The sequence below is a fragment of the Nelumbo lutea genome, chromosome 2 (assembly GCF_056320005.1).
Source record: "Nelumbo lutea isolate HS-2025 chromosome 2, American lotus-T2T, whole genome shotgun sequence".
NCBI classification, from domain to species: domain Eukaryota; kingdom Viridiplantae; phylum Streptophyta; class Magnoliopsida; order Proteales; family Nelumbonaceae; genus Nelumbo; species Nelumbo lutea.
Genome location: NC_142685.1, coordinates 68975462 through 68991407, shown reverse-complemented (window position 1 = coordinate 68991407; position 15946 = coordinate 68975462). Strand labels below are relative to the sequence as shown.

The window sequence follows — 15946 nt, the reverse complement described above, 5'->3', positions numbered from 1 at the left end:
AGTACAAATGCACGGGAATGCAAATGAAGAAAATGCAAAGTACAATTTAATTTTGTTTTGGATTTTACCTTATTCTACTTTATGTCTTAATTTATTTCAATCAAATAAAATAAGGTAAAATTTAAAACAAAAATAAGTCAGAATTTACAATCAAACCATTTGCATTGTCATAATTTTGCACCAGTGCAAATTTATTTGCATTGCAATCAAACACAGCCTCCGAAAACAATACCAATTGTACACTCGCCTTAAATGACAACCATGTTTATACTCCATTTGGATGGTTCCTTTGATAATAACTCAGGTTGTGTAGGATGAGCACTCCTCCTCCAATGCCCCAACGGTGGACCAATCATTGCAAGGGGAGAACCATCCTAGCATATCTAGCCTGTAAGGGAAAACTATTTGGTATAATCCACTGCAACATAGGCTTGTACAGTTTATACTATAATAGAAATGGAAACTGTCTTTTTGTTGCCAAAAACATATCGGTATTATAAGGAGCCGATAACAAAGACACTCCAATATCCGAGGTCTAATTCGATATCATGTACTTCCTATTAATAATTGGATTGGATTCAGATTTGATTAAAAATTCAAAGGGAAAATTCTTGATTACTACTTTATATTTTGGACCTAGTACTACTTTGGTTCCTGAATTTTAAGATGCGATAATTCAGCACCCGAATTTTCAAAATATGTCAATCCAGTATCTACTGTTAATCAGTTGTCAGTCATGTGTATCACGTGATGATATGTGCAATTTAATTTTTTGAAAATGTCAAAATTACCCTTCAAAATACTGTCCATCATCTTCTTCTTTAGGAATTAAGGTTGATCCAAAACAATGCTCATCATCTTCTTCCTCATGAATTAAGATTGAACCAAAGCAATGGTGAACAACACTAAACCCGTTAGGGTTTCAACACTTGTCACATTCGTTAGTTGGGGATTTGAGGGGAGTCATTTGGTTTTTGTAGGAGCTGGATCATTACCATTCCCTAGAGGCGTAAATCGGGTCGTGTTGCCCACGGCTTGGCACATAGGCACGTGTCCCACGATCGTGCGGGCTATGCTAGGTCGGGGGTTTCATGTCCGTGGGCCGGATGATACAACACGATTGTGTCGTGCTGTCATGGCCCAACACATGGCACGACACGCAACATGGCATGGCCTGTGGACCCGCAATGGGTCGAGTGTAGCCTGCTCGAGAAATTAGGCATTGGGGCCCTTGGGGACCCCCCTCCAAACGGCTAGTTTCAACTTTTTAGGGTTTTTTTACAGAAATACCCCCTCAATCAACCACTATAAGCCTATAAGGGGGTATTTATGTATTTTGGCTTTGGGGGCAAAGAAAAAGACAATAATGCACCTCTAGCAACTACATCCTATATAACATCTAGTTTGGGATTTTGGAGGCGTTTGGGTAAAGTGATAAATGGCTTTATAGTAACGAAACTACCCATCCCAACAACTAAAAAATGACTAGTTTCTAGGGTATTTTGGGCAATTAAATTATTTTAAATTCTTATAAATAGCCATATCATCCACCATTCTCATTACACCAATTTAGTAATTATCTTCTAAATTCTCATATTCTCTTAGCGATTTAGGAGGTTTTGAGGCTTCAACTGTTGAAATCAAGTTGAGATTTTGAACTGGTAATCTGGTCATCCGAGTAAGTGCAATTAAATTAATTTTCATCTTTTAGAATTAAAAAAATGGTTGGCTCCTCTTTTAGAAACCAATTCCCCAACATTAAGTTCACTAGCCTGATTTGCAAAATATTTAAAATAAAGGGGGTTGAGGGAATAAGAAAAAGAGTCGTTTACCAAAAATACAGGATTGACTTTAGCTTTAGTACCAAGGGTGGTACTAGCCACTTAGGCAAACATTTGCTCTTTCATGAGAAATGAGAAAAAAGACATCTACTTTAAAAATTTGTTGAATGTTGAGGATAAATTACAAGGCAAAGGAGGGCATGACACTACTACACCTGATGAAGCAAATGATTAAAGTCAAGGAGATGGGATGATTTTTTCAATTTTATTTAAATCATTTGTTATTTTTCAACAATGTAATTTTTTATATTTTAAATGGAATAAAGTTCCTTTTTTTTTTCAATTTGTTGTCATTTTGTATCTTGGTAACTATTTTTTTTTTTCATTTCTTTGTTAGATTTTTTTTAGTTTTTCAATTAGTCCCCAAAGGAAAGTTAAGTATTTTAGTTTTTCTTAGGAGAAAAAAAAATCAAAATGTAAAAAAAAAAAAAAGTCTGTGGCCTTTCACATGACATTTAAAGGCTGGTTAGCAACATGCACTAGATTGGCACATTTTGAAAGTCCGGGTACTAAATTGTCACATTTCAAAGTTTGGGGACCAAAGTGGCACTAGGCCCAAAGTATAGGGTACTAATCGGGAATATTCCCATTATATTATAATACTAGGGGGCTCGTGAGATGCATGGGATTTGTTAAATGAAAGAAAAACAATAGAAACACATAAAAGTATGTTTTATATTTTTAACTTTTTAAATAATTAATAATTTTTTATATTTTATATACTACTATAAATAAATTTTTTAAAAATACAAAAACAATAATAATTAGTTTAAGCAAAGGTTGTTCATCCAACTAATGAAACTGACCAACCTTATCAACTTGACCAGAGTTGGTCGATTTTCTATTTCTAGTCAGCTTTGGTCCAATAATAATTTCCCAACCTAACCAGGTTGGATCAATTTCGCTTTGGTTGAGTTAAATTTAATTTTTTTAGTTCAAATCGTTTGAACCGACTGACCAAACAAAAAATCGGCCCAAATCAATACAACACGAGTGGTTGTCTTCACAAATGGTCGGTCAGTTTCGAGTGACCAATTCCCCACCTTGACCAGATCAGTTTGGTTGGCCAAACAACTTTCAACCAAACCAAACCAACCCACAAATACTCCTAATTTTAACTAAATTAATACTCTAATCTTTAATAAATAACAATAGTTTAATCACCAACAATTATTGAAAATTTGTACCAAAATTACAAAATTATTGAAAATATATTGATAATGAAAATATAATAAATTACTAATAAAAATACAATAAGTACAATAATTGCAATAAATTAGATTTAAAAAGTTCAATAACAGTAGTTCAATCTCTAATAATTATTGAAAATTATCTCTTTAGTAACAAAACAAAAATAAATTTATATATAATTATTGAAAATGTGTTTATCATAAAAATAATAAATAATTATTTTAATGCAATAAATATTAATGTTAGTATATATAATTATATAATAAATATATATTAAGAGTTTAAAATTATTATTAATAAATATTAATTTTTTCTAAAAGTTATTTTCTCAAATTATTAATTAATATAAGTGAAATTAGTTATTTAAATTTTAAAATATTAATTATTTATTAAATTTAATAATCCATAAAATTATAATTTATACTATTATTATATAATTTATGTTGTTATTACATAATTTTGTGATGAATTTTGTAAAAATATAAAATTATTAATAATATGAATATTATTAAATCTATTAGAATTATTTTTTTGTTTTTAATAAATGTTTTAAAGTTACTGTATAATTTTGTTAGAATATTTAAATAATTCTTTAAGTTTTTAATTCAAACTTTCTTTAGATAGATATAGAGAAAAAGTGGGGGAGAGGATAATTAGGAATTAGAGACAATTTAGGAGAGAAACTATTTAATAGATTAGAGATAATTTTGGAGATAAATTGGTATTAGATATAACTTGGAAGATAAATTGAAATTAGAGATAATTTATGAGAAACTCTCTACTAAATAAGAGAAAATTTAGGAGATAAATAGGAACTAGAGATAATTTAGGAGAAAGTGGGGAGGTAGTTAGGTTCTTGGGAACGTGTGTATGTGTGTGGAAGAGAGAGAGAGAGAGAGAGAGAGAGAGATTTTAGGTAATTTTTAATGGGGAAGGAGAGCCTCTCATTGGTTGTTTCAAAAATGAAATGAAATTAAAAAATAAAAATAAAAATAAAAAAGAGACAACCAATAAGGTGGTATTAATCACAATTTAGGTGGGTGCTTTGATTGGCTAAAGCTCTTCTAGTACCATGTCTTTCCTCTATCATAGATTTTCCTTATATAATAAATTTAGTATGTTATATTTCACTAATTTACTATATATAAATGTTGAAAAGTAATTATCTTTTAAATTTTTTGTATATTTTGTATTTCACTAAATTAAAAAATTTGAGTGCATTAGGATTCAAATTCAAAGTAGTTGGATCAGATTTTGCCAAACCCGATCCAGTTACGGTCCTAGATGCAATCTGCTGTCAACAAAACATGTTTCAACGTCCTACCAACATGATCATAGATCACACATCTCACCATGAGACTGTGACCCACTATAAAGTGGGACCTGTCATGTATAAGATCTGTAGTGTTAGATCATGCTGATAGGGTGTTGGAACGTATTTTATTGGTAGGATATGTAGACGCATAGTATAGTACAGGTTGGTACTACGAATGGATCAGATCTATTCAAATAGAATAATATGGATATGGGCATATCCAAATTTGATTTTTTTATTTTGTGTTCAAATTAAAACTTGATATTTATATCGGAATGGAATTGAATTCGGATTGCAATAGGATATTGAATAATATAAATAAATTAAATTAAAATTAATTTTATTATTATTAATAAAAAGAATTTAAGCTTACTTGTATGAAGTAAAACTTATGAATTTAGTAAAAATACAAAGTTCAAATCAATTTTACTAGTAGAGAATATATAGAAATTTCCATGGTTTATAATCGAACTGGTCAGGGGTCTGGTTACAGGATCGAACGGTCCGACCGTTCAACCTGAACGGTTGGCTCGTTCTAACAAAAAAATAAAAAATAAAAAAGTTTAAAAAAATTAAAAAATGGTCAAAACTGTTTGAACAATTAACCGGCCGGTTCTGCGGTTTACTGACCAAAATCAACGATTTTAAGAAAAAACGAAACCAATCAAGTGACCGATTCCTGGTTTTTCCGGTCCAACCATCCAGTCTGGTCCAATTTTAAAAACCATGGAAATTTCTACTATATTGGAGTGGATCGGAGTGGATCCATATTTAGATAGTGGATTGAATTTGGATCATCCTTCATGCTGTGCTGTTTGGATATTATTTATAACGTGTGATGAGTCGGGGAGATTCTAGTATGGTAAGCCATGAAGATTTCCTCTATGCTCTGCTGTTTGAAACAGAGGCTTGAAAGGCGTTAAATTTCTTATAAAGCCTGGTATCTCAACTCTGATTTTCGAAAGTGATGACTATCAAAGGTCAAATTGTGCTTGTTTTCTGCCAAATGGGACATATAAAATCCCTTACCCAACTTGACTAAAGAGTAGATTGGATGTCAATTCATAATGAAAAGATAAACAAAACAAGAGATGTTTCTTTTGTCAAATTGCAAGATTTTGGGGCTCAAACTAATTGTCAAAGGAGTTTCCAACCACCACCAGGAAAAGATAGTAGGCCTCCGGCATCCAGCCGACACAGTTTTTTTTTTTTTTAAATCTATAATCAACACATTAAACAAATTTCTAAATTAATATCAAATCAATTATCAATTATTTCACCTGGAGGGTGGCTTAAAAAATATTGTACCCTCATATATATTTATATATTTATCTCTTAAAAATTTTATACATCAATTCATCGTTATTAATTTGCTAGAAGAGGTTATTAGCAAAAGATTGGGTTTCAGAATTAAGGAAGATGAAACATTGCAAATAGTAAAATATTGTCCTATTTTCCTTGAGGGCAAATTGTATAATACAATATACGAAAAGATTTAATTGTTAGTTGTTACGTATACGGTAATAGATGACAAAAGTTTCTAGAGTAATCAATACTTATACTCGATCGACAGTTGGATGGATATACAAAATTAATTGATCTTTGGACTCAGTTTGGAAGACAAATGCAAATATGAGTGCAAAACCTTATATTTTGTATTATTTTGTTTATATTTTTGTTATATATATTTGCATTTATATTCTTTCCAAACTGAGCCTAGAGAAATAGAAGAATGGCAAATAAAGGAGATAATTTAATAAAGGGGTTGATTAGTTAGTTCTGTCAATGGATCGGCTTGGAACAAATGGAACTGACAGAACGAATTATATGGGTTCTGGTTATGTGATTTTGTCATGATTCATGAATAAAAATTGGGTCGGTTTTTCAAATTTCTTATAATTTTTATTATGTTTTATGTCCAAAAGGATAAATTTGATAGATAATATATAAGATAATTTTGTTTTCTTACTATTGTATTGCGATTTTTATGAAGGTCATATTATCAAAAATGAAGTTTTAACTTTTAAGTTGTTATTAACATGGTTTTTAAAACCGACCCAATGACCGAACTGGTCAGGGATCCAGTTATTGGGTCGAATGATCCGACCGTTCGAACTGAATGCTCGGTCCGTTCTAACAAAAAATAAATAAAAAACGGTCAAAACCATTCGAACGATTCGAATGATAATCACCCGGTTCAACAGTTTGCTGGCCAAAATCAACGGTTTTAAGGAAAACAGAACCGGTCACTTGACCAGTTCCCAGTTTTTCCGATCCGACCATCTGGTCTGGTCCAATTTTGAAAACCATGGTTATTAATATAAAATGTCAGTATAGTTGCATCAGACCTAATCATCCTGATTAATAATCTGTTCAGGACTGGTACGTCCTATCCCAAACCAGACCCCATTTGTTGACAGCCCTAATATAGATCAAATAAGTAGATGAAAATATTCCCATGTATTGGCTTATATTATAACCAACAAATGGTTTGCCCAATTACTTCCCAAATAATATAGATCACTTCAAAAATATAGTCTAAATTGGCAAGAACGCCAGCTCACTAGCAAGAAAACCTAAATTGGTTAGGTTTGGACTGACAAGTTTGGGTTTTAAGCTTTAAAATCAGTTTGGATTTGGGTTGGGGTCCATATTTAGGGTTGGATTGGCTCAAACCCATCCAATTTATATCCCTGCTTTATTAAGAGAGTGAAAAAGCAGTCAATAGAGATTTAGGAGAAAAGAAGAGCTTTAATGGAGGAGAGGAGATGTTCCAACTATTAATTATTTGTGGCTGAGAGAACCCCTCACCTACCCTTTTTCCTCCAAGGGACCTCATTCTCCTCTCATTTCCTACATATGTGGTTATTTATTTTTAAATTAAATATAGAAATATAAAAAAAGTCAAAATAAAATCCTCTTGAGTCTTAATTGTCACTAATAGCATCCATCATTTCAGCTTTAATGGAGGAGAGGAGATGTTCCAATTATTAATTATTTGTGGCTGAGAGAACCCCTCACCTACCCTTTTTCCTCCAAGGGACCTCATTCTCCTCTCATTTCCTACATATGTGGTTATTTATTTTTAAATTAAATATAGAAATATAAAAAAAGTCAAAATAAAATCCTCTTGAGTCTTAATTGTCACTAATAGCATCCATCATTTCTCTTTTCAATGGGATAATTCTTAAATTTCTCTCTCTCTCTCTCACAGCTGTCAATATTTAGTTAGGTCAAGAGCCAATCCATGACCAACCCTAAATATGGAGCTTAGTCTAAATCTAAATTAGCACCAAAAACATAAATTTGCCAACCAAAACCTAACTTTTTTTAAGCCTATGCGTTGTTCACACATGTAGTTAGTTATTTTAAATTAAATAATAAAAATATATAAGAAGTCAAAGTTAAAACCCTCCTAGGTTTTAAGGCTTTGTTTGGGAAGGGTGCAAATGCCAGTTTAGTGCATATATGCACTTTGGTTCAGTTTTGCTGGTATTTAGTAAGAATGAATTTATGTATTGAAAGTGAAAGATTTCACAAGTTTCAAGACATGTTTGCATCTAAAATGATAGCAAAGTTTGTACCCAAAAAGTGGATGTAGACTTTGCACTGACAGTTGGTCAATGCAAAAAAGGTAGATTCAAATCCAGGATTTGTGTTTGCACCTAGTACAACAAAAAATATCTGGCAAGAAAGTAAATTTATCAGTGCAAAACTAAATCAACTTTGTATTTGCATGGACCAAAATGCACTCTACATATTTGTATTTTTACTCTTCCCAAGAAGAGCCTAAATGTCCCTAATAAAATCTATCATTACTCAAATAAAAACCCTCTTAGTTCTTAATTGGTTTTGATAAAATCCATTATTACTCTCTCTTTTTCTCTCTCCCAATTGTCAATGTTTGTATCTTCCCTCCCCCATTAAATCCTGAATTTCCTCTTAAATCTCTCTTTGACTCTCTTAGCACCTTTTGGTTCTCTATAAAGTAAGGGTACACAATTGGTGGATTAGGTTGGGTTAAGGCCAAACCAAGACCAATCCCAGCTAGCTAGAACCCAAAGCAATATCAAAAAACAAAACTCAAATATGGGTGCAACTAGGGTAAGGTTGGGTTGGGAGTTTGATAAACTTTCATCAGCTTGAACTCCAACCCAAGGCTGATGTAGTTGGAATCTTCAACTTTGGCAGCTCAACTTGTAGCCCTAAATTAGGAGTGATCATGGGCTGGGTTGGGCCAAGCTTTGCACCTATATGATCGGGGCTATAGGTTGGGCTAAGGCCCGATCGAGTTTGCTTCTGAGATTATAGAATTTATGTGTAAAATATTAAATATATAATATTTTATATTATATGTCATATAATATGTGTACAAAATTTAGTTTATACATTGCCAAAAAAATTATTTTGTACATATATAATATAAAATATTATAAATATGTATTATAGGTGTCATATTATAATACCTGTAAAATCTAACATAAAATAACATCTATTCATCTTTTGAAAAAAAATAACATATATGCATATGTATAAATAACATATATACAAATAAGAGTGAGTCAGACCAGACCTTAAATTTTTAGCTCGGGCTTGTCCTTGAAATTTGTGGGCTTAATGCAAGCCCTGAACCAATTCGGGATGAAAATGATCACCCCTACCTTAAATCCAAAACTAACCAAATTTCTACTTAACCCCATGCATTGGATGGGTTTACTTGCTAGTATAGATATAAGCTAGCAAGAAAACTCATGCAAATGCATGGGGTTGAATAAAAATTTGATAAGCTTTGGATTGGCAAATTTAGGTTTTGACCTCAGTTTGGTTCTAGGCAAGGATTTATGTTCAAGGTTTGTCTAGGGTTGGTAGTGGTGTAGGTTGAATGGGCTTAGGTTGAATTTTTGTTAAAATTTCTATGGTCCTAGACTGATGCCGAAGCGCAAATCAATGTAAAATGTTAACTTAGGCCAACCTGAGTTGCATCGCTAAGGGTTGGCTAAGGGTGAAACTTGTGTAGACCCAACTTGAGCATGGATAGACCTAGCTTGAAATTTTGCAAAGGTCGGGCTTGGCTCGAGCACAAGACTTGGGGCTTCTTATTTTTCAGGATGGGCCTAGACTTAGCCCTTAGGTAGCCTGAACATGGCTTGAGACCCGCCTGACCTTGTCCCAAACAGAGCTTGGCCTGACTATAAATATTCATACATACATATATAGATCTGTATTACATATATAAATACATATTTGCATAAATACATATATACATACATATATGCATAAATGCATACATATATGTGTAATTTTAGAGTAGGTTCATTGACCAACCCAAGCCTGTCCTGGGGCTGAGCCCAACCTGAGTGTATTAAATTACAATGGGTTGGGCTTGGATTGAGCAGGCCGGACTTGATCTTGGGCTTGGTTTGGGCTTGGGAATTTGACCCAAGTCTTAGGGTTGGGCTTGGGTTGATCATAAGTTTGGCCTAGCCTGCTCGACTTGCATTTATAGGGTTTGCATTTAACCCTACCCAACCTATCTAACTTATACCCATGTTTTATTGAAGAGGGTCGAAAGAGTTTCAAAGATGTTTAATAGGAAATAAGGGATTTATAAGGATAGCAGTAATGTTACAAACATTGACTTTCCATATCTATATTAGAAAGAGGAAAGAAGGGAGGCTAAGTGTCATCTTATCTCTGACCTCACACTAGATCTCCTCTTCCTCTCATTTCTCACACATGTGATTAATTATTTTAAATTAAATTATTAAAAATATAACAAGTCAATATAAAAACTGTCATGGGTATTTATTTTCTCTCATAAAGTTCATATTTACTCTCTCTCAATAAGATCACTCTTAAATCTGTATGTGTGTGTGTGTGTTATAAGTAGGGCGTCAAATTAGATGGATTGGTTAAGTTAAGGTCCAAGCCTGAATATAAACCCTAACTTAGACCCAAACTCTTGTCAAGCCAGTATTTCTAAATCCGACCTTGAAATGGAACAATTTCTTTGTCTAGGTAGTAGATCAACGGTTCAACTGTCCAAGTCAAATAGGTCAATTGCTGATATCATAATTAAATGGATCTATGGTGCAACTACTGCACTGTGCATGAAAGGATGTGATTGGTTAAATCTGTTGGTAACTATAATTTTTATATTTTATTTTGCTTCATGTGACTACACAATGGGGGATAGTCCATCCCGTTCCTGAATCCCCCAACCCTGGTGGTACACCTTGTTATACATGAAAGTACACTTTGTAAAATGTAAACCGATGAAAAGTAAACAAATTTTAATGTGACTGATTGAGATATAGATTTAACATTCAGTCAATATTAGTGAATGCATGATAGTTGAACTTAAAAATAGTACAAAAATTAAATATATTTACAATATTGTAGATTCATTATATTAAATAAAATTAATTGTAATATATAAAAGTTATTTTTATTTTTATTAACGATGAAAAAAATAAAAAAATAGAAAAAATAGAAAAAAGAGAATCAATATCTAATCTGTGACCTGGAAGTGCAAAAAAATAAAACCCTTTAACTGATCAAATGATTCAACTGGCCAGATTACTGACTTATTGTCTAACTCAACTGTGTTTTTAGCCCTAATCAAATTTCCAAATAAATCATCTGTTTGATAGCTTGTTTGGTAACGAGCAACCTTTATAATCTACTCAGAATGAACTGCATTTATAATTAATTAATGAATGCTAACAAAATAAATTAATTTAAGAAGACTTAGTGATAACAAGGCAAGCAGACTATCCTAATCAAGAGTTGTATCAAGTCATCAACCTTCAGCCTAACCCAATAAGATAAATCAATCAGGTGGGGGGTAGCTATCAGAAAATTAATAGACACCCACAAGCCCTTCTCATTGACAAAAGATGATGAGGGAGCAGCATTATATATTATAATACTGATTACTTTGATTTAGATAGATGATCAAGAAATAAGTAGGATAATATTGCACCGATGTTGATTCAATAATTCCGTGATTCTTCCCTTTTTCTTAAAACATAAACAAATAGGTTTTCTAATGGTATTTATATATAAAGCCTTCTATATTTAAGTTGCAATTTTTATTTGGTTTAGGAGATTAAATTGGGTTTGATTTGTAGTATCTATTAGAAGAATCAGAACCATAGCAATTTAATATCCTGAAAGTCTTTGTGTTGAGTTTCTTACTGATTTCAGTCAGGAAACAAATTTGACTTGGTTAATTAATTGTTAAAGGATATCTATTAGGAAACTATGATTTTGAGACTTATAACATCATATTTAATCCCACAATCCATATCTCTCATAACCCTATAAATCATGGTTTTAAAATATGACCTAGAAACAGAATTGTTCTGGCCACTGACTTTTGGGTCGATGGTTTGATTGTCTGGTTCAAATGAACGGACTGTTCTGACAATTAAAAATAAAAAATTAATAAAAAATAAAAAATAGCAAAAAAATCATTGAATAGGTTGACAGGTCGATAGTTCGACTGCCCGAGTCAATGAATTGTTGATCAATTCAACAAATTTTAACCAAGGACAGGATTTGGAGTAAAATGGTCCGACTGTCTGAATCAACTGCAGTTCAAAAACCATGCTATAAATATTGTAGTTTTGCTCTTGATAATACCTATCCATTATTTATAACTATAAAGGTTGGCCTAATTAAAGTATAGGGTTTTTAGGACCGATTTTTTTTCCTAGAATAGTAGGTGGATAAGGAATATGCAAATCTTTTGAGCTCCAAACTGAAGGTTTGGTTGGGATTTTGTTAAAATTAAAATGGGCTCAGCCCAGAAGCCTAAGCCTGATGCAGTGTAAGTTCTTCAAATTGGATGCCCAATGTAACTGATGGTGCCTCAATTGGTGGGGTCACTGATTATTTAAGAAAGACACTTCAGTTATCACATCTCCTATAAATGACACAAGAAAGACAAAACTAAGAGATGAGCATCCAAGCCCAACAACCAGCCAACGACAAGCATCAGAGATGGCATCTTGAAAGAATGAAGTAAGAAGCATTTTCATTCCAAATATCTTCCTCTAAGTCTTAATGAAAGTTAGTATAAACCTAACTCACCTAGAAGGGCTAATTAAAAGGTTCAACTAAGGAATTGAATTTCTCGAAGAGCAAGGACCTCCTACAAATCAACTTCGCAAACCAACACAGTGGCATTAAAGAATCAGCCCATCTTGGCCATCAACCTTGATTAACTTGCAAAAGCCCTAGATGGGCCACTTCAGCAAGTTTGCTTGGTCAGGCCTACTCAGTCTTTGACCACGTGCAGTTGTAATAGTCTCAAACAAGAAACCTCGGTTATCATTCGATCACAACAATAAAGAAACCAAGAAAACAACTAGGCATGCAAGATTTATAGCCACAAGAGCTTGGTTCAAAACAAAAACTTTCATTACTTTTCAAACAATGGCCTCAAACTCCCAAGCAAGGTTTAAAATTTTTGATATGATACGCTAGATACGGGGCATATACCCCGTATCGTATCTAATTTTGAAAAATAGATACAGGATATGCATGAAAATTAGATGTATCATCCTTTTTTTCATGTGTATTGGACCCATATCGGACCATATCGGAGGCGTATCGGGGCGTATCGATAGCATATTGATGAAAAATGTACAACCAAAAATTGAAAAAAAAATAAATGGGGAAAGCAAGGTTCTTTTCCCTGAAATAAGCCTTCTTTCACCCCCAAGTGACTCTAAAACTCCAAACCTCATTCCTAGAGTGTTAGGTCTACAAAAATTTGTAAGAAACAAGTGTGAATTGTTTTTTTTTTTTGAAATTTTTTCAAATTTTGAAAAAATATGGCAAAAATGGGTAAGTTTTTTCAAATTTTTATAATATCTTGTGATTTCTTTTTTTCTTGAGTGTTTACATTTATGTTGATCTACATTTCTTACATTCAAAATCATAATTGTTTTTGTATTATTAATAAATTTATGGAAATTTCATGAAGATATTTGGGGAAAATACAAATTAATAAAAAAATTGAAAATATAAATTTTCTCTGCCTATAAAGACTAAATATGTTTTTAGATCTATGGATTCATCTATCATATCCATAGAGCAATTCAAATTTCTTCTTTAGTATTTTTTTTATTTTTTATATTTTTAAAAATTAAAAAATAAGTAATAATTAATTATATTTTATCATTTGATCACAACAATTGAATATATTATAATTCTATGGATGATCTATCATATCCACAGACCAATTGAAATTTCTTATGTAATAATTATTTTTTATTTTTATATTTTTAGAATTAGAAAATAAATAATTAATTAATTATATATTTTTTCGTTTGATCACAATGATTGAATATATTAGATTATCTATCATATCCACAAATCAATTGAGATTTCTTCTTTAATAACTATTTTTTGAATATATTATATAATTTTTTATTTATTTTCTAAAATTTTTGGAAATAAAGAATAAATAATTATTGATTATATTTTCACTTAGAAGCTGTGCCAATGCATGTTTTATGGTTGGATAGGAGAGTTGGGTTTTTCCCATCCCATAAAACATTAAAACTTAAGAATTATAATGTATAAATTATAGTTAAGCATAAGATTTTTAATGAAATTATAATTAACTATAATATATTTCTTCATAAAACTAGTAAAATATATTAACTTAATGTATATACACCTCATGGAGGTCTTATATTTAGTGTTATTAGTGTATTTTTATAATTTATTAAAGTATTTATTGTGTTTTCAAGTATATTTATACGTATCTTAATTTTTCTTCGTTGTATCCAAGACGTATCTCAAATTGTTTCTTAAAATTGATTGTTCGATATACATTGGCATTTCGGATTCTTTGAACCTTGCTCCCAAGGCCTACAAAGTATAAAAAGCAATAAAAAATACAACAACAAAATGTCACGATGCACTAACCCAGTACAAACACTGCAAAAAAAAAAAAATAATAATAATCACATGGAACTAGAGAGCACATCGTTAGCCCTTGGTGCGGTTACCTCTTCAACAACAAGAGACTGATCAACCCACTCAGAGAGAAGTCGTCCATGAAGGTGATCGCCCTATATTCGTTTAGTACGTTATCATGGTGGTCCATAGAGAGAGATGTTGACTAGGAAAGCCTCTTCAATAAAAAAATAAAAATAAAGAAAATTTGGCACAAAAACTTTGAGACACGAAAACAACACCAACTCTCTCGGAGAGAAAGAGACGTAGAGAAAGAAAGATGTTGACTTCAAAGCCTTCTGATAAAAACAAGGGAAGTTTGAACTAAACCTTTCAGAATTCAGACACCCAAACAAAGCCAACTCTCATCAGTCTGTCTTTCTCTCTCCCCTTCCACCGCCTCTCTCTCACTCCGTCTCCCACTCTCTTTCTCAAAATCGACATAACAAAACTTTGACCACCCAAACATCACCCTCGACTTGGCCATGGCAGAGCAAAATCCTTTATTCCGATCCCACTCTCACCATTGAGAACTTCTGCACCCGTCCTTATTAATTTGAATTCCACCAATTAAGAGATGAACAGCACAGACCCTTCCCCTAACAATGGCCTCCTAGGCGCCAAAAACATCGGTGCGTTCGGCTATGGCATCGGGATTTCTGTTGGTATCCTCCTAGCCATCACCACCATCACCCTTGCCTCCTACTTCTGCACCCACAATGATCAGATGCCCTCCTCCGACCAACCTCAGCGACGCTCGGCCCAACGCTCCGGCCAACACACCGTCACCATCGAAGAAGGGGTCGACGCGGCCACCCTCCTGAGCTACCCCAAGCTCCTCTACTCCCAAGCCAAGCTTCGCAGCAACGATTCTACTGCCTCCTGCTGTTCCATCTGCTTGGCCGACTACAAGAACACCGACGTGCTTCGGCTGCTACCCGGTTGCGGCCACCTCTTTCATCTCAACTGCGTCGACCCATGGATACGCCTGCGTCCTACATGTCCCGTCTGTCGAACATCGCCGATCCCTACTCCGCTCTCAACTCCGTTGGCCGAAGTTGTCCCGTTGGCAAGCAGGCGGGAATAAGATAGCGCAAAACCAATTCATGGGACGATCCGTATTGACACCTCCTTTGTTTTCTGACACCACTGGAAGCCTTATGCTTAACAGGTTGGATTCCACATCGAAATCTCAATTATCAAACGAGCAGTAGGTCCAGTACAAAGTTTGTGGACATAATAATTGGAATATGCAATCAACTGGGGAAGTCATGAAATGTTGTTCCAGCTGGAGGCGTTGACATTTACATGCAATCCAGAGATTGTAATGGAGAATCTCTTATCTGAAGGCAGTATGTTTTGTTATTAGATCGATTTTCATACTTCTTTATCATCTCCAGATTTTCAGAAGCATCCATTTCCCCCTTCTTTTGATAGTTAGGTAACTAGAAAATGACCACCTGTTACGAGGCCAGTATTCTGATAAATTTTGTTTGACATTGTAAATTTAGTTTTTTTTTTTTTAATTTGACATTTTTGATATATAGATCTGTTATTCAAGATTAAATCAAGATTAAATTTATTTTTAAACAATAACCCACTTAAGAAAAATAAATGCCACTTG

At 33.0% G+C, this 15946-nt stretch overlaps 1 protein-coding gene across 1 annotated transcript; it reads left to right on the top strand.

Annotated features, from left to right (window-relative positions):
• The first annotated feature begins 14608 nt into the window (after positions 1-14608).
• On the top strand, positions 14609-15710 carry LOC148871390 (RING-H2 finger protein ATL70-like). The gene has a single exon (XM_088972458.1). The coding sequence runs from the start codon at positions 14900-14902 to the stop codon at positions 15407-15409; it is 510 nt and encodes a 169-aa protein (XP_088828584.1). The 5' UTR covers positions 14609-14899; the 3' UTR covers positions 15410-15710.
• Positions 15711-15946: the final 236 nt, after the last annotated feature.